Source organism: Anolis sagrei, chromosome 3 (assembly GCF_037176765.1).
Source record: "Anolis sagrei isolate rAnoSag1 chromosome 3, rAnoSag1.mat, whole genome shotgun sequence".
In the NCBI taxonomy this organism is placed as follows: Eukaryota; Metazoa; Chordata; class Lepidosauria; order Squamata; family Dactyloidae; genus Anolis; species Anolis sagrei.
The window spans coordinates 128,689,382-128,707,626 of record NC_090023.1 but is presented as its reverse complement, the minus strand read 5'-3'; the positions used below and the strand labels follow the sequence as shown (position 1 = coordinate 128,707,626).

Below are 18,245 nucleotides of genomic sequence, written 5' to 3'. Positions count from 1 at the left end.
TCCCTCTTTCTTTTCCGCGCACTGTCTGATTGTTATAACACAAAAATCAATAAAAAGTATTTTTAAAAAATTATTAAGTAAAGGTAAAGGTTTCCCCCTGACATTAAGTCCAGTCATGTCCGACTCTGGGGTATGGTGCTCATCTCCATTCTAAACCGACGTTGTCCGTAGACATCTCCAAGGTCATGTGGCCAGCATGACTGCATGGAGAACTGTTACCTTCCCATCGGAGCGGTACCTATTGATCTACTCACATTTGCATGTTTTCGGACTGCTAGGTTGGCAGAAGCTGGGGCTGATAGTGGAAGCTCAAGCCGCTCCCCGGATTTGAACCTGCAACCTGTCGGTTAACAAGTTTAGCAAGCTCAGTGGTTTAACCCACCGTACCACTGGAGCAATGTAAATTCTCTAGGACTGGAATAAAAGATACATGTCACCCTTCTATTCAGACATTAAACCTGCTTTCCAGATTTTATGCAGGTATATTGTTAGAATAGATTTTTGTCTTTACATAAGTGTTTTAAGGAAACACTTATGGGAATGTTTGTTTCTAAAAGAAATTAGCCATCAGTTTTCCCTAATGGGGAAAAAACAAGCTGAAATCTAAGACAGTTGCGTAAAATGTGTTCCAGAGAGAGGGGAACACAACAAAAGTCATCTCTAAAATGTGCCTGCTCCACTGTTGCATTTCACTGAAATCCAACTATTCTGAACTGTTTTCCAGAACACAAAGACTAGAATTTTATCAGATTTTTTTAAAGTTTCAAAGGAAAAGGCACACCCATCTTAAAAAGAATACCAATAGAGGATATGAACAAGGAACAACAACCTTCACTGTTGCTTTTACTTTATTGTTTTGGTCTTAGTTTCCCACACACAAAAGTAACGCTCTCAAATAAATTAAATTTGTTTATACTTTGGACATGACTTGTTTTGTTAACACTACAGCACTGCAGATACTAGAACTCTTTTGACAACAACAAGATACTTAATATTGCCCTTAGATCATATCGCAGTTCTGAATAAAATCAGTATTAAATTTAAAAGGACCGGAAAGTTCCCATTTCTTTAGACTGAAACAGCACACTGGTTATGAAATTAGTTGTGATTTCATAACCAGTCTTGAAAAGTCTTGAACATTTTGTCTTTTGGTACTTTTAACCTTAGGCACCTGACATTATCTAAAAGTAATTACCAAAATGTTAACCTACCTCTGAAAGATCATGATGAGATCATGATGAAGAATTTCTCTAGGTTTGAAAACTTTTAAAAGAGAAACAACTCTGGTACAAAAACTAGGTTGCAATTGCAGAACTTCTTTTTTCTTCCTTTTTCACATCTTATTAATTTACTACAGAGTTTTTCTAAATACAAGCAGGGATTTTCCTACTGAGAAGAATCATCCACTGACTCCATCCAACCATAACAATGAAGCGCTAGACTTTTATAGCATTCTTCTAATATTATTTTCCCCTTCTACATATAATAAAATCTTTTTGACATTTAATCCACAAAGTTTTGCTGTGACAGATTTTGCATTCTCTCTTCAGATTGGCTTTCAGTTCAACTTCCCCTTTCCTTTGAAGAAAAACCCAACAATTAAAAAAAAACCACCCCTTTGGTGTGTATCTTTTGAAAGGAACCGTAAAGCCAAAACATGTATTTATACACAGACAGTGAAGAGGGAAAGCAACAACCCAAATGTTCACACAATTTTATCTAACCAATGTGATTCATCGTCACCCAGAAATAAATGAAAGCATTTCACTCCAGAGACTGTAAAGTTCCTATCGATGTTAATCCTCCAACTGACAGAGTCTGATGTCATCCATCTGTTTGTACTTCTCTAACACATGAAACATCATGCAATTCCAATTTAGATGCTGGAAGTGTTTTAGGTGTTTCTGCTAAAAACAAACAAACATACACACATCCTCTCTTGGATTTCTTTTGCTACCAAGAAAAAAACGCTACATAAAATGATAAGCAGTATGTCTAAGTATCAGGGACTTCTGTCAGGGAAAACAACCATAAAATATAGCAGAGCATCCAAAAATCAAACATGATACTTAAATTTGAGCATTCAGCTCACTCGCGAGCAGAGCATGAAGCGCCGTTTTATGTGGCTGTAAAGAATTAAGAGCTTAGGCAGGCAAAGATGCAGAATCTAATCTTAAAAATCACAAAACATTTATTTGCAATAATAAAGAACTAACTACATTTCTTCATGGTAAATAACTGGGTCTGAGATACTCTAACACCCATCTCTTCTAAAGTTTCAAAGAGAGGGGAAAAAAGAAAGGATATAAATGAAACAAATCAATAAAAAATAAAAGTATTAGTAATAATAATAATAATAAACCTTTATTTATACCCCGCTACCATCTGCTGAAGGACTCGGTGCGGCTTACAAGAGGCCGAGCCCAAATACATCAGTAGAAGAGGAGGAGGAGGAGGAGGAGGAGGAGGAGGAGGGAGAGGAGGATCTTTATTTTTCTACCCCGCCTCCATCTCCCCGAAGGGACTCGAGGCAACTTACATGGGGCCAAGCCCAAGGCAAAATACAATTAAAAACAAAGTGATAACAATTAAGACAGCATAAAACAGCATAACAATAATAGCAAGCATCAACAGTAACAGCAGACTAATTTTGGAGGGGGAGAAGAGGACCACTATGCAAGCTGGTTAAAGGGTATGCCTACTCTTTCAAGCTCTAGTGTGATACCGTCCCCAGGTAGCCCTTGGGGGTGTCTGCCTCTCCCCCCCCCCCCCGGCTCAGTCCTGTGCTGTTCCCATTAGCCTCATTTCACAAGCCTTTAAAACTGAAGGGAAGTGAATGAGGCCAATTAGGAACTGCAAGAGGAAGGTGAGATTGCCAGCCTTCACCTGATGGAGGGGTGTGGCTTCCCAAATCCCCTCATTCATGCTGCCTACCTCTCTGACATGCTATGCCTTCACCGTTGCAATCATTACTTTTGGCAGCAAATCCTTTTTTTTTCTTTTCTTTTTTTTTGTAATTTACACCTTCAAAATTGACATGTGCATTACATTCAGTAGCACAATATACTCAAGTAAGTACAGTACTCATAAGTCTAAAATTTTAGTCAAAAATCAATGAAAAAGAATGGGGCTGACTTTTTCTTGGGTTAATGTGAGGACCGTACCTTAACTCTTATCAAAAGAAGGGACTATCCCATTCTCTTAGTAGAGTGGCAAAAGGTGTGGCTTAGCTCATCCCAGAGTGGCTTAGCTCATCCCAGAACTCTAGAAAATCACCAACTCCCTCTGCTCTCTCCATTATGGTACCACTTCTAGCTTATCTGACTGCTTGGGTGGGGAAATGGCAGTGGAGGCTGGGGCGACTGGCCGCTTTAGTCAGGATTCATGCTGTCCCTTCTCTGCTGAATGACCCCCGATTTATCAGTGGGTCATACCATAACTTTGGCCCCTGAATCTCCCTCGACTTATACATGAAGTCATTTTATGCACGGGTATACGTAGTAGTAAAAAAAACCCTCATTACATTGAATCATAGATTGCAACACAGTCTATGTTTTTATGAGCAACCACATTTCAAAAGTCATTCAAGTTATATATTTTTTTCAAAACAAACCAATATAAGACTGCTTGGAAAACTAAAGATGGAGAAGGCATTTCCAGCATTCATCATGTGACTTACAAAGATGTATTCTGTTGTAAGAAAAATCTTTTGTCATTTCAGTCCCCGAGAAAGAGAAGAGGAATGGGTCTATATAGATGACTTTGCATAATACTCACCTTCACATCTTGGATCATACTGATAAGTTACACTTGTTATGATGTGTAATTGTGTTTAGTCCAAACAAACTGCAGCTCCGGAGTAAATATTCAGGGAATCCTATAAAAGTTCACCTTGTACACCACCCTCACTCACATCAAGCACCATTTTCTACTATAGATGGTTCTATTCACATTCCTTATTTTTAAAGCATTATCAATTTCAATGTTAGTCACACTTGAGGAACTTTAACACTTCTCCTCCCATTTATAGAACACTCTCAAGAAGCTAATTAGTAGAATGCACACTAAAATCAACATTGCCAATGCTTAGCACACACACAAAAAATAAGCCTTTAAAAAACTTGATGTGTATTCTTTACATAGTTATTCTAACGATAACATGAACTTGGTTGAATGTTTGCAATCTCATAGCCTTGCTTGCAGTTGTTTAACAAATATTGTAGTTTCTAATTAGTATCTCTTTAAAGGTAGATCAACAACAACTGAGGTGGAAAGCACAGTACTTGCCATTGGCCAAGATCAAAATATATAAAAGACTTTCCCATCCAAGTCTAAATTAAGCATATTGGTTAGATGTGTGAGGGCCTCCAGAACAGAATATTCTGTATCTCACACCTCAGATCTTTTTTAGATTAAAAGAAAAAACCCTACAGTGGTTAAAGAATAACATCATGAGATTTGAAGAAGACCCTCATGGTTTCTCACCACTTAGGTCTGCCAAGGTTGATATATATACATAGATAGATAGAGATAGATAGCAAGATGTCTTTGTTGCAACTTCAAACAAGCATTTCTAGAGAAACGCACTGTTCAGAGATTCTTGTGAAGCAAAGTATACATCTGAGCAGTGAGTGGCAGCCAAAAAAGAAAGTCCTACTGCAAGCCAGCTTTGTAGGAAGTGCAATGTTGCAGGGCAGGCAGAAGCCAACGCTCTCACCTCTTGGAGAGTTCGTTTTCAGACTGTGGAGATGGCTTTCCTGAGCTCTGGTAAAAGCTTTTCAGGAAAGATGGGGCAGAGAAGGAAGAAGGGAGACTGGATGATGTAGATGAATCGCTCTCACTGTAAGTACGTCGGGAAATTGCCGGCCTGACAGCAGGCGATAAGAGAAAATGGAGCAAACAAGTTTCAGTACAACATTTTTCAAAGAACTCCTGGACTCGCATCTGTACTCACCATATCAGAGGCTGGGGTCACCTAAGATCTAAATCATAACTGGGGTGATCACCAAAACTGTGTGTGAATTAGTGGCATTATATATATCAATACATTGTTAGGCTTTGCATTAAGCTAAAGTGATGGGCATAAATCTGAAAACAACCTAAACTGGTGGCATCATGTGCCTTATTCTACAGCAGAGCTTTGGAAGTTAAGAGGAACCACCCAGGATGTCAGACTTCTTCCCTAAATTAGTAAAGCCCCAAGCTCTGTGATACACTGAGATATAAGGGCAAATTGAGCCAACAATATTCTGTTGGCTAAACCTTAGGCTGGGATTGAAACAGTCAGCTTTGCAATTAACTCACTCCTGCCCTTCAAAAATCTTGGGCAGAACGATTGAAACAAGTTAAGCTCCACAATACAATATGGAAATGCAAGAGAGATTGACAGTTGTATCTTTTGGTAGCAACCTCCATCCATATTAGACTTCTACCACTTTTGAGTGTGTATTCCCTAAATACCATAAGTTCTGTATGTATTTAATGTGTACTGTTATTAAAGTTATCTTATGCAGCCATTAACTCTACTTATATTTAGGATTTATAGTTGGAAGCCCTCCCCCCAGCACCAACTGCTGTTCTGGGCCAGAATGAAGAAAGAGGGGGCCAGGAGGACATTTCCATCTTGTCTCCTGTGCTATGCTAATAATATAATATAATATATTGTATATTCATATAATATTTATAATATTATAATGCAATACAATATAATACTACTAATAATAATAGAATATTATAATTATATATTTTATATTACATGTAATATTACAAATAATATTACAATATAATGGTATAGTACAATATAGTAATATAATACTAATATTGTGCTATGCTAATAATAAAATATATTGTATGCATATATATGTTGTAAGTCACTCTGAGTCCCCTTCGGGGTGAGAAGGGCAGCATATAAATGCCATAAATAAATAAATAAATTTCGTAATTTCGTAATTCCTATTGTTGTTCTCTGCTAGTGCATGTCTGGATAACGGTTTGCTTGCTTCTCACAAGATAGTTTTTTAAAATCCCATTTTGTAAAAAGTTGTTATGAAATAACAGAACATTCAGCTACATACCATAAAAGTAAATCAAGATAAAATAGTTATTGGGAAGAAAATGAAAGAAACAAGAAATTAAATTAACTTCTCCAATGACATTTTAGCAAATAAACAAGTAGTAAATTTACTAATTTAATAAATAAACTTTAATTTAAAAAAAGTTACCGTATGTCAAAATATTAAAGACGTGATAATGTTGAAATATTCAAATGAGCTTTTAAACATTTCTCCATTTGGTGGGAGTATAGGAGCACGAATACATACATTAAAATAGTTTTAAGATTTTTAAAGAAGAGTAGGCATTTCAGTCTGTGCTACTAAACATCTGAGTCTACAGACATGCACAAAAATAACCCATGACCAAGCTGTTGCAAAGCTGCAGAAAATCTGCTGACAAAGCATGGCTGGAACTTCACCGTAATGGGCAAATAAATGCTGCCAGCAAGCCTAACGCAATCATTGTTCAAGTTTCCTTTTTCACTGCACCATCATGATTAGAGTTTGAAAAAAACAAAAAGAAATTTATCTGCAAAACTCAAGGTCGCTCTTTTCCCAAATACAGGCAGTTTGCAGGTTACAATCACCCGACTTACAAACGAAAGAACAGGGGTGAGACAACAGGAAGCAAGACAAATCTACTCCCAGGAAGAGAAATTTACTCCTGAAAGAGTTATAGGGAAAAGCTTTCTCCACTGAAGCTTTATCACCAATCCTTGTTTCCACAACAAGCCAATTTTTTCAAAATCCAATTATTACCAGGACAGAAAGTGAGGTGAAGTTTTTTGAACAAACACCACAAGGTGTTAACCCTTTTTACAAAATTTGTAAAAAAAAAACTTGGCTGGAATTACACTTTAAAAACAAAGTTGTTTTGACTTACATAGAAATTCATCTTAAGAACAACCCTACAGAACCTATCTTGTTTGTAACTTGGGGACTGCCTGTAATGGTTTTTGCTCCTCCCACCTCCACTCCCAAACACACAAATAGTATATTTAAAAGAGTTCCACTCTAGAGAAGCTAGAGATGGGGAAACTCTAGGTGGGGAAACTGTAGGTGCTGTAGGGCCAACAACATCTGGAGAGTCAAGGGTTCGTCTATGCTGCCCTAAGCTAACTACTGATACAGACAGAGAGAAAATTTCTGAGATAATACTTCCCCTTATCAAACAAGCCTACAATTTGGGGTAATCTGCTGTGAGCAGTTTGGGTAAAGGTTACAACACAGAGCTGGAGGAACATCCTGAACTTTAAATGGAGCTATAATAGTAACAGAACTACACACAGGTTGGGAAACTGAAACAAGGAGCTTAAACTGCATCTGTCACACTACATTGTTTGGCTACAGGTATACACACAAAATGTACTGAGTGTTGGAGATCACTGAAAGTATAACTTCTGACTGAGATGGGAGGGATGTGTAATTCCACAGCAAGGAAATCACCCATAGGGGCTTCTGGTGGCGTTGTAATAGCCAATTTTGTAGTGAATTTGTTTAACAAGCTGTCACATCAGACATTTGGACAGAGAAAGAAACCAAACAAGACCAAAACATCAGCCTCTTGGAAATCTTAATTTCTTCTACCCTGGAAAAAGAGCTCTTTCTAAATACTTCTTACGAATCATCCCATCTTGGATAACATAGGTAATGGCTTAGTACTGAAGGACTGAAGAGTACTCTGTGAGTGTTTCATGGATTTGTATAGCCAAATTCAGTAGTAGTGCTCAAGAAGTTCCCCATATATACACAACTCTGAATGTGAGTAGATTTTGGCATTTCAAGGTTTAGGATATTGTTCTTTTTTAAAGGTTATTATAGGTTATATTATATTATAGGATAAGGTGTAGGATATTATTTTTATTCTCAAACTTGGAACTGATCTACAATATTAAAGTATTGAGTATTATTGTCATTGTAGTGTAGGTTTGAACTTTGAACTAGAACTCTGGAGAGCAAGATTTGAATGCCTGCTCAGCCATGGAAACCCACTGGGTGAACCTACACAAATCACACTGAACAAGTCTTGCCAAGAAAATCCCATGAAAGGTTTACTTGCAGTCGCCATAAGTTGGAAACAACTTGAAAGCACATAACAATAATTACTACAAACTACCAGGTTTCCAGGTTGCATTTAGTCTGCAATCATTGTCTACTCAGAGGTATAAGCAATGCCCAGGTAGTTATTTACAAAATTTCATGCTTACAGACAAAAACTTGACAACAAGTGCATAATACTATTCAATACCCATTGGCATTATAGGATGATCTAAGACTACCAAAGATTTACCTACTGTCACATATGCCTTGGTCATAGCCAGGTTACACTAGTGCAGCGTTTCTCAACCTGGGGGTCGGGAGAGGTCACGAGAGGGTTTCAGTGGGGTCACCAAAGACCATCAGAAAACACGTATTTCTAATGGTCTTAGGAACCCATTTGGCAGAGAAGGCTGAGGATCTCTCCACCTGTCCTTCTTTTTGGAAACCCATGGTGAATCCTCCCACCAAAAGCCCACCTCCTGCTTTGACTGGCCAGCCTCTCAGCTGGCTTCTCAGCTGGCCTCTCAGCCAAGGGGAGGGCTGTTTCTGAGACTCTAAGCGGGGAGGAGAGAGCAGACGTGCTCGGTGCATGGTACACATGTGCAGGTGAAGGAGAGCGTGAAAGACTGGAGGAAGGCTCTTGTCCCTTCAAGGCAGGGGGGAAAGCGCCTGTGATTGTAGGTTAACTATAAATCCCAGCAACTGCAACTCCCAAATGACAAAATCAATCCCCACCCTCACACCACCAGTATTCAAATTTGGGCGTATTGGGTATTTGTGCCAAATTTGGTCCAGTGAATGAAAATATATCCTGCATATCAGATATTTACATTATGTTGCATAACAATAGAAAATTACAGTTATCAAGTAGCAACGAAAATTATTTTATGGTGGGCGTCACCACAACATGAAGAACTGTATGTAAGGGGTCGGAGCATTAGGAACGTTGAGAACCACTGCACTACTGCAACATGGTATACACAGGGGAGCCTTTCTAAAGTGTGTGGAAATTGTATTTGCTGCAGAATGCAGAGGATAAAGGGATAAAAGGGAGATAGATTTGAGCTCAGTTTATTCCCTGCTTGTTTCAACATCTAACTGCCATTGTTAATGGACTAAATGATACCTTCCCTATGTCACACCATTAAAGGGAATGCAAGATGTGATACAGATACTCTAAACTGAGTGAATATGACGCTGAATAGGTACCACTGTCAGTTTGGTTCCTGGTTTTGCATTGCTTAAGATACTCACTGCATAAACTCTGCTTTTTTGATAGATCTTTTTACTATGTTGATAATTTCCCAGCCACTTTTAGAGTCACGTTTGAAAAGTCAAACGGCCCATGGAAGTTAAGAAAAAACATAAAATAAAGTGCCTGTGACAGATTTTTCAACAATAGAGAGAGAAGTGGACTTCTTCCACAAAAAAGCAGAATAAGAGTGAAGTCCCTCCAAAAACACAGAAGACAATGAAACAACCAGACAGATAGACATTATGAAAGCTCTGTCTCTTACAATTTTTTGAGCTGCTCACAAATTAATGGGTCCAGCTACTTTTCTTTTTCTCTCACACGTTCCAGCCAAGTTTTCACAAAAGAGCTTCTGAGCAAAATGAACTCAAAAGACCAATTCTTAACCTACAAGCAATACCTATACCAGGTTCTAATTGCTTTCTAAATTGCAATGCAACCTAATAATATGTGCTCAGTTACTTATAAAACAAAACAAACACTGCTACTATTCTGAAACTGCTCTTGACTTTTAAGTTCCAAGCTATGTGCCACCTTCAAAGAAAAACTGAGAAATTGAGATCAACCATGCAAGTTCCACGCATTGTCAAAGGCTTTCATGACCGGAATCACTGGATTGTTGTAGATTTTTCAGGCTATATGAGCATGTTCTAGAAGCATTCTCTCCTGACATTTCACCTGCATCTATGGCAGGCATCCTCAGAGGTTGTGAGACCTCACAACCTCTGAGGATGCCTGCCATAGATACAGGCGAAACGTTAGGAGAGAATGCTTCTAGAATATGGCCATACAACCCGAAAAATCTACAACAACCCATGCAAGTTCCTTTCTTTATTATGCTAAACCAACAGCAGCATGGTTTGACTCTGAGCTCACCTGCCATGCTCCACAGAATTCTGCCTCAGGAGGGGAGACTTGACACTTTGGGACCTCCCGTCTTGGAAAGTGATCCTCTTCTTTGAACTGGAGGGCGGGTGGCTGAAGGTGTGGGCCCGCCGCCGGAACTGGGGTGAATCAGAATCCTCCTCAGGGAACGGCTGCCAGACGGACGATATGGGAGACGCAGGAGGGGTCAGAGGAGGGGACTCCCCAGAGGAACAGTCCTAAAAGCAGGCAGGCAAAGACACGAATGAAGATCTCTCTTCGATCTGCCCCATAACTTTGAAGAATGTCAGAGTTATTTGCCGCTTCAAGAATGAAGGAAAGAGCTGAAGCTGCCCGTTCTACATAAAAAAAGAAACCAGACTATTGTATGCTAATGATAGCTATGCCAAACATCCTTTGCCCTGGGAAGTGCCATGTCCTCAGACAATATTGCAGCGAACTCTGAACAGCACTCAGAAGAATCTACATGTTACTAGATAGAAATCTGGGGTATGCGAAGAGGAAGGAGAGGGTGGGGAAAAAAGCAAGCCCCAGGCCTGGGTTCCAATCCAAATTGGCTTCTGCATTCATTTCCTCGACATATCATGTAAAGGGTTTCCTGCCTTGTCAAAGCAGTATCCTGGAAAAACGGCTCTATTATTTTAAAAAGCTATGTTAAGCGCAACAGGAAAATTAGAAGTCACAAAAAACATTCCACGTCCACCTCTCTCAGGAGGAAGGTAATCCCAAGTGCTTGTGCAGCTGAGAATTTAAACAGGAAATAAATGGAAAGTGAACAACAAACTGTTTTTGTATGCTGCACAGCAAAGAATGATAGATTTAAAGTGTCATGGCTTTAGAGATAGCAAGTGAATTGGCATAAACAAAGGCTTTTGTGGAGGGTTTTGGCTCTACATGTTTATTTCCCCCAAATGAATTCACTTTCAAACAGCCAAAAAGTCACTGACTTTGTGTCTACAAAACAAATAGGGTTTTTAATATAGTTTACTTCTGTATTATTCTGGGGAAATATAAGCAGGATATACCTGCTCAGTTCTCTCTTATAATGTATTTTAAAGCAGCCTTGTTCGCTATTATTAGCCCAAGCATATATGTATACACACATGAACATAAATCTACTACACTGCTAGCAAATATTTGTCTCTATTTCCTCTTTAACTATCCTAATTTTACAAACATAATAGTCTGACAATAACTACAGGCTACAAGGTAAAGGGCTACTACCTATATAGTAAAGGTAAAGGTTTGCCCTTGAATTAAGTCTAGTCGGGTCCGACTCTGAGGGATGGTGCTCATCTCCATTTCTAAGCTGAAGAGCTGCTGTTGTCCATAGACGCCTCCAAGGACATGTGGCCAGCATGACTGCATGGAGCGCCATTACCTTCCTACAGAAGCAGTACCTATTGATCTACTCACATTTGCATGTTTTCGAACTGCTAGGCTGGCAGTGGGAGCTCACCCCACTCCCCAGATTTGAACCACCAACCTTTCAGTCAGCAAGTTCAACCGCTCAGCAGTTTAATCTGCTGTGCCACCGGGGGGGGGGGGCACTACCTATATGACACATTTCTCTCCATCTTGATTTCTTTAGTATGTTCATTTTATATTTGTAAAAAGATTTTAAATGTCTACCTATATGCCACTATTTAAAAATCTTTTTACAAATATAAAATAAACATACTAGAGAAATTAAGATGGAGAGAAATGTGTATATAATACATACATGTATATGGGGCATAAAAAAAAGAAAATAAGAAAACCTAGTCTTATATTTCATGTTTTGACAACATTTTTTCTTAAATGCATGTTACCTACTTTGTCAGAAGTGAGGTTGTTGCATCTTTCAAAACTGTCCATGCTCCCTAAACGGCCGCGCATTCTGTTTGCTCCCTACAGAATCAAAAGGCCATACATTACATTTTTATTTATATAGATTGTGGAACCAGAATAGATCTTCATAGTCACTGACAGACCCACCACCAAGACCCTTGGAAAACAATCATACTCAGCTACAAGTGATTGCCGATGATGATGATGATGATGATGATGACTCATTGGCAAAATTAGTACTACTTTCAAAATAAGACTGTATCAGAAACACTGGTGTGGTTTCAAGGACTTTCAGGGTTAAATACATAGTCAGATCGAAATAGCCATGGATTCTGCATCCATAGATTGCACCATCCACAACTTGAATTTATTTTTAATTTGAAAAAGCAAGAATTGATTTTAATACATCACTATATGTAATATAGCCCGCCCACCCCCACCCCAAAAAAGTCCTGGTGTATTGGTTTTTTGGTCGGGTCCTGGAATTATTGGGACACTAATTCAGAAAATTGCCATAGACTGACCACATCAACTCTAGTTTCTTAGATATGGTTATCATGATTTCTTATGGGCGACCAGATGATTACTGGTATATGGTATTTGTTCTGTATCTCAAAAACTAGAACTGATAGGGAAAAACTGGTGCAATTTTTCAGATCAGCAATTCAAATGTACCCAGAAACAGGTCTAATATTTGAGGCACGGAAAGAGAGAGAGAGAGAGAGAGAGAGAGAGAAGGCTGAAAGGACAAGTGGGAATTAGAACAAAACTGCCATCTTTCTTCTCTTGCCTAGAGGATCAAAAACGCCCTTTTGCTGAAAGATAATTCAGGATTTGCTCTAAATTTTAGTCCAGAACTGCCATCTGGACTAAAGGTCAGAAATTTGAATAGCTTCAAACCGAATTCACAATTGTATTAGCATGGGAGGATATTCTCCAGGATAAACATCTAACTATCCACATGTGCATTGCCTTTCTTTCTTGAACTCACTGTCAGGTGGAAATATTTTATGTATTACATTTTCATCAGAGAAATACAGGATTTGATATAATGACCTTAAACCCACAAGACTTATATTTGCTTTTAAATAAATGCCATTTTCTTTCAAGATAACTGAACATTTGTACACCTAAAACATGTTGAACAGAATTCTTCAAAGTGAAACTAGTATTTATTGGCAGACAGGAAACAAGAAGAGAAATAAATGGAGGTATTTTAATAGCTCAGAGTTTTGCTTCAGGGAATCAAGATTTCCTTTCACTGTTCAAAAAATGTGCTTACTGTTCACATTACATTTTTTAGCTACCAAACATTGAGCGTGGCATGCCTTGTAAACAAGAGGCATATGTTGCAGTTATGAGCTTTTGGGCTGAATGTAGGTTACATTTATTCAGTTAACTAAAAACTATTTTTGTCTTCCACCCCTCCACTATTCCTCCTCAGATAACTCAATAGTGTTTCAGCTTTTTCAACATACAGTGAAGCTAAATCAATATGATGAGAAACACTTCTTGAATGTTTTTTTTTTAGATTTTTTTCAGTTAATATAAAATATACCTGAGATACTAATGTGTTGTGGGATCTTAATATTGCAGGTCATTTGGAATCAGAATTTCATATACGAGTAACATTGATATTAGGACCAACATTGGTTTCTTCTCATCACTCTCTTTTCTACTCCTTCTGAAAGCCAAATCAGAGGAGAGTGGGAAGGGAACAGTGGCTATGACCATGGATTTTAGCAGTACCCTCCCCAATTTTGGAGAAGACAACCTGTTTGCATTGGATTTGTAGCAAGCAAGCAAATACTGTCATTCTTCTATATTGGCCTTTTTCTTCTAAAATCGAGTTCTCAAACCAGAACATGCTGAAAGTAATGTTCTGAAATGTCAGATTGGTCACTTATACATCTAGGCATGATCATATAACACTAATATTAAAATCACTTATTTGGCTGCCAAGTAGTATCATTACTCTTAAAGCCCTACATGACTTGGGTCCAGGTTACTATCAAGTCACCTCCCCCCATACAATCCGGCCCCTAATCTTAGGTCCTTTGGGGGACATTTATTCCAGTCAGCTTGGACTACACCAGGCATGGGCAAAATTCGCCCCCCCCCCCAGGTGTTTTGTACTTCAACTCCCACAATTCCTAACAGCCTAACAGTTGTAGTCCAAAATACCTGGATGGCCCAAGTTTTCTCATGCCTGGACTAGGCTGATGATGACTGCCCCTAGATTGCAGAATAACCTGCCAGAGAAGATTTGACAGCTGACTTTGCTGACTGAATTTTAAAACCAACAGAGATCTGTATCTTCTAGCAGCCTATTCAGAAGATTTTAAATTATACATTTTAAATTACTTGTTTTTACCTATGTTTAACTGATGGTTCATGTTGTATTTTAATTTGTTGCTGTTCCCAATCCATGGGAGGTGGGTAAGAAATAACAATAACAACATGTATTGTGAGAAACTGTGCATAAGAATACAAATCTCCATGAGGGCTTTTTAAAAATTCATCCTGACGTAGAAATGAGTCAAAAGGAAGCTAAAGCACACAAAACCCAAAGCCAACATATTGCCTAGTAGCCCCGAACAATTTTACTACAACTTTGAGTTCACAGGATTGCCCCATAAAACAGATGAAAGGCATTGCTCGAAATAGTCAGTTCCTACCCAACCGATATGAGAAGGCATTAATAGATTACTGTGATATTACTGATAACACAGACAAAAGTTATTTTGATGTCTTCATTTTTAGGCCTATTCCTGGGGTTATTTGGGAAACAGATTAAAAAAACTGTATCAGACAGACCACGTCAGCTCTAGTTTCTTAGATATGATTATCACGGTTTTCTACGGACAAGCAGGTGGTGACTGGTATATGGCATATGATCTATATCTCAAAAACTAGAGCTGACGGGATGAAACCGGTGCCATTTTTGGAATCAGAAGGTCAAGTATATCCAGAAACAGGTCTAACATTTGAGGCACCAAAATGTGTGTTAGACAATGTTATCTGTGAAACATCTATTGCTACTGAGAGCGCAAACTTACCCTTGAGAAGATGTTTTCAAGAGAACTAGTAAAAGATTTCTTGGCCTTGTTTTTCAGAATGTCAAGTTTGAATCTGCCACTACTAGCTGCATTTTCAGGAACTGTGTTGTTGGAAGCATTCTGCTAAAATAGATCCAAGCTTTGTTACCAAGCAATCAACGGAAGGCATCCAAACCATATTAGCATCCCTATATTAACATCCCTATATCTACATAAATAACAAATGCAGAAAGAAAAGTAATTTTGCCTTTTTTCAGTACTGTTTCAGTACTGCTAACAACCCTGGTGCTATTAGCTAATGTCATATACCAGTGTTACAGTCTTTCATGCACAACATCAATCACTTCTAGCTAGGCCCCGAAAGACTGAGTTATAGGAAGTCCCTGATTTGAGTTTTGCTTCTAACAGAAACTCAGAAGATTTCTCTAGGCTACTGACTATCTCCATCTTTACCCTCAGTTCTGGGAAAGGGGGGTAAATGATAGCCTACCCTAAATCTGCTATAATGCGGTTGACGCAGTTTAGTTCTATATGCAACCATTCTCAAGTTCTGCATGAAATCATTTTCATACCCCTTAGAAAAGCAGTCAAGAATGCAATTGTGATATTCAAAACAAAACAAAATGCTTACACAATCAAACAACAATTTAGTCCTCCGACAACGTGAATGTTATATTTACAACTCTACTGTGATTAACTGAGTTAGAACTAATGACATTCCCTAGATGTTATCAACTCTTGTTGGCAGGTTTAGTGCTGGAGAAACTGTTCATATACCGGTGCCAACTCGGCAGTGAGCTAAGTATTTAACAGCCTAAACCACAGTGTCATGTTTCCTGATGTCAGCTGTAAGACTTAGGTTTTTGTTTTTCCACCAGAGTAAATCAGATAGGGAGAATACCATATTCTCCTTGCTTATCTAATCAACTGGCACCTCCTGACATATTCTAAGGAGGCACTATGATTTCAACTTAGTTCTAGTGATGACTGTTTCATTTTTTTCTGGAAATCAGTTTTCCTTTTTTATATGCTACATTTTCCTGTACTGCTTTTTCTTATCCATGTTTTTAATAAAGTACTCTTACAACATAACGACATAGAATAAAGATTTTACCACTGGTGCTTCTCCAATATGCACATGTGTCTTTTGTTTAGCTTCACATAGTTGTCGCAAATGTAAAATCACAAGCTCATTTTCTTCCTGGTCACTAATAGGTTTCATTTTCTGTGAAGTGAGAAAGAAGGAACATTTTTGACAGATTCACTATTCAGTTTTGATATTTCTATGACTAGAGGTATTTCATACTTTCGTTAATGGATCTTAAGATTAATTTCTTTGGCTATAGTTTAAAAATAGTAACAGGAGTGTGCAATTGCAATGTATTCATAGAAATTAATAGCAAAACTACTGTATATCATCGAGCATAAGCAGAGTTTGCAGCCCTTTTTTTAGGCTGAAAAAGCCCCCCTCGGCTTATACTCGAGTCAAAGTTATTTATTATTTTACTCTGTTGTTCTTGTTGTTGTTGTTGTTACTAAATTTATTATTTTACGCTATTTATTATTATTATTATTATTATTATTATTACATTTACATTATTTTACTCTATTATTTTTATTGCATTTATTATTTTACTCTATTATTGTTACATTTTTTATTACTCTATTATTACTGTTGTTATTACATTTCCATTATTTTACTCCATTATTATTATTATTATTATTACATTTATTATTTTACTCTTCTTACTGGAAGGATACGTAAGCACGTTCACATTGAAGAAGGTTAGAATGATGGTTTAATTAGAGTTGGACAGTCTTACTTAAATTATAGTTTTATATAAATATTAAAAAACATTTAACCTACTGATGCCTCAATTAATGTAATTTTATTGCTATTTTTATTTTTAAATTTACCAGCAGCTGCTGCATTTCCCATCCTCAGCTTATACTCGAGTCAATACGTTTTCCCAGTTTTTTTGTGGTAAAATTAGATGCCTCGGCTTATATTCAGGTAGGCTTATACTCGAGTATATACTATATTTAGATTTTGGAGCGATGCAGTGACAAAGAGGGATCATAAATTAATCACAGATGCAGTGCTTTTGATTCTTGGTGTTTCTCATCTAGTTACTCAAGCCCAAATGCTAACAAGGATTTGTTTATTACCTGAACACGCTCAAAGATGTCAGCTTGTTCATTGTCGCTGAGGGATGACAGATGTCTCTGAATCACAAGTTTAGCTCTTGGTGGATAAAGCCCTAAAAATAGGGGAGAGACAAGCATTGACCAAACAAGTTACATCCATCTGACAAACTATTCCTTTGTCTTTCTTGCATGGAGCTGTAGAACATCATATATAAAACCTGAGCTTACCAATAGATGGATATGTACCTTAACACGCACTAAATCATGACAGAACATCAAAAATACATTTCATTTTTAAAAGAAATTAGAATTCCATGACGAAATAATTTTTAGTTCATATCATTCTACTTAAATTGATCGTGGAGTAAAATAAAAGCAAGTTTCAAACAAGCAAGCAGGTAAATATAAATACAATTCTCGTATATAGTCCAATATATAATCCAAAATGGACTTTCTGTCCTTCTCTCTATGCATAAATATCTAAATTTGAAGGAAGTTAAGTTTGCTCGTTGGCTGTAAAAATAAATATCTGCATCTACCTGTTCATCATACACATATATACACACATCATGGCTGACTTAAGTAAGCAAAAGGGGCATCACAAGAACTGCCACAGCTCCAAATAGTGTTTACTTGTCTGTAGCAGTGTGGCTTCTGCTATGACTATTAGATACATGGAGATTTTTTCTGGCTTTTCAACTGATCAGTCTACCTTGGACAATGTGTCCCCAGTTGTAAATGATGAAGTGATAAAAGACTCATGAAGTGTTAAAACTGAAGATGGGAGCATGAATGTACAGGTAAGTCACACACTCCGATAATCCTAATGCTTGGATGCAGGTCACACTTTTGCACATTGAGCATCTTTCACTTTCAGCTGAAAAAGACGGCATGTTTCATTTTCACACTCAATGCACCATAGTCCAAGAAAGGTTCTTACAAATGGGTGCTTGGGGACACTGTGAGTATGGCTTACAT

The 18,245-nt window shown here is 37.8% G+C and overlaps 1 protein-coding gene across 4 annotated transcripts in view; it reads right to left on the bottom strand.

The window, feature by feature from the left end:
- The window catches only part of TBC1D4 (TBC1 domain family member 4), a 130,874-nt gene that overhangs the window by 40,980 nt on the left and 71,649 nt on the right, over positions 1–18,245 (bottom strand). The window contains exons 6-11 of one of the 4 annotated variants that reach the window (XM_060769421.2): positions 17,289–17,380; positions 16,234–16,344; positions 15,120–15,242; positions 12,046–12,120; positions 10,222–10,448; positions 4,718–4,867 (exon numbers count right to left, since the gene is read on the bottom strand). In XM_060769421.2, coding sequence (XP_060625404.2) covers positions 4,718–4,867; positions 10,222–10,448; positions 12,046–12,120; positions 15,120–15,242; positions 16,234–16,344; positions 17,289–17,380 — 778 coding nt within the window. The remainder of the gene's footprint in view (positions 1–4,717; positions 4,868–10,221; positions 10,449–12,045; positions 12,121–15,119; positions 15,243–16,233; positions 16,345–17,288; positions 17,381–18,245) is intronic. The other 3 variants (XM_060769422.2, XM_060769423.2, XM_060769424.2) reach the window with 3 other exon arrangements.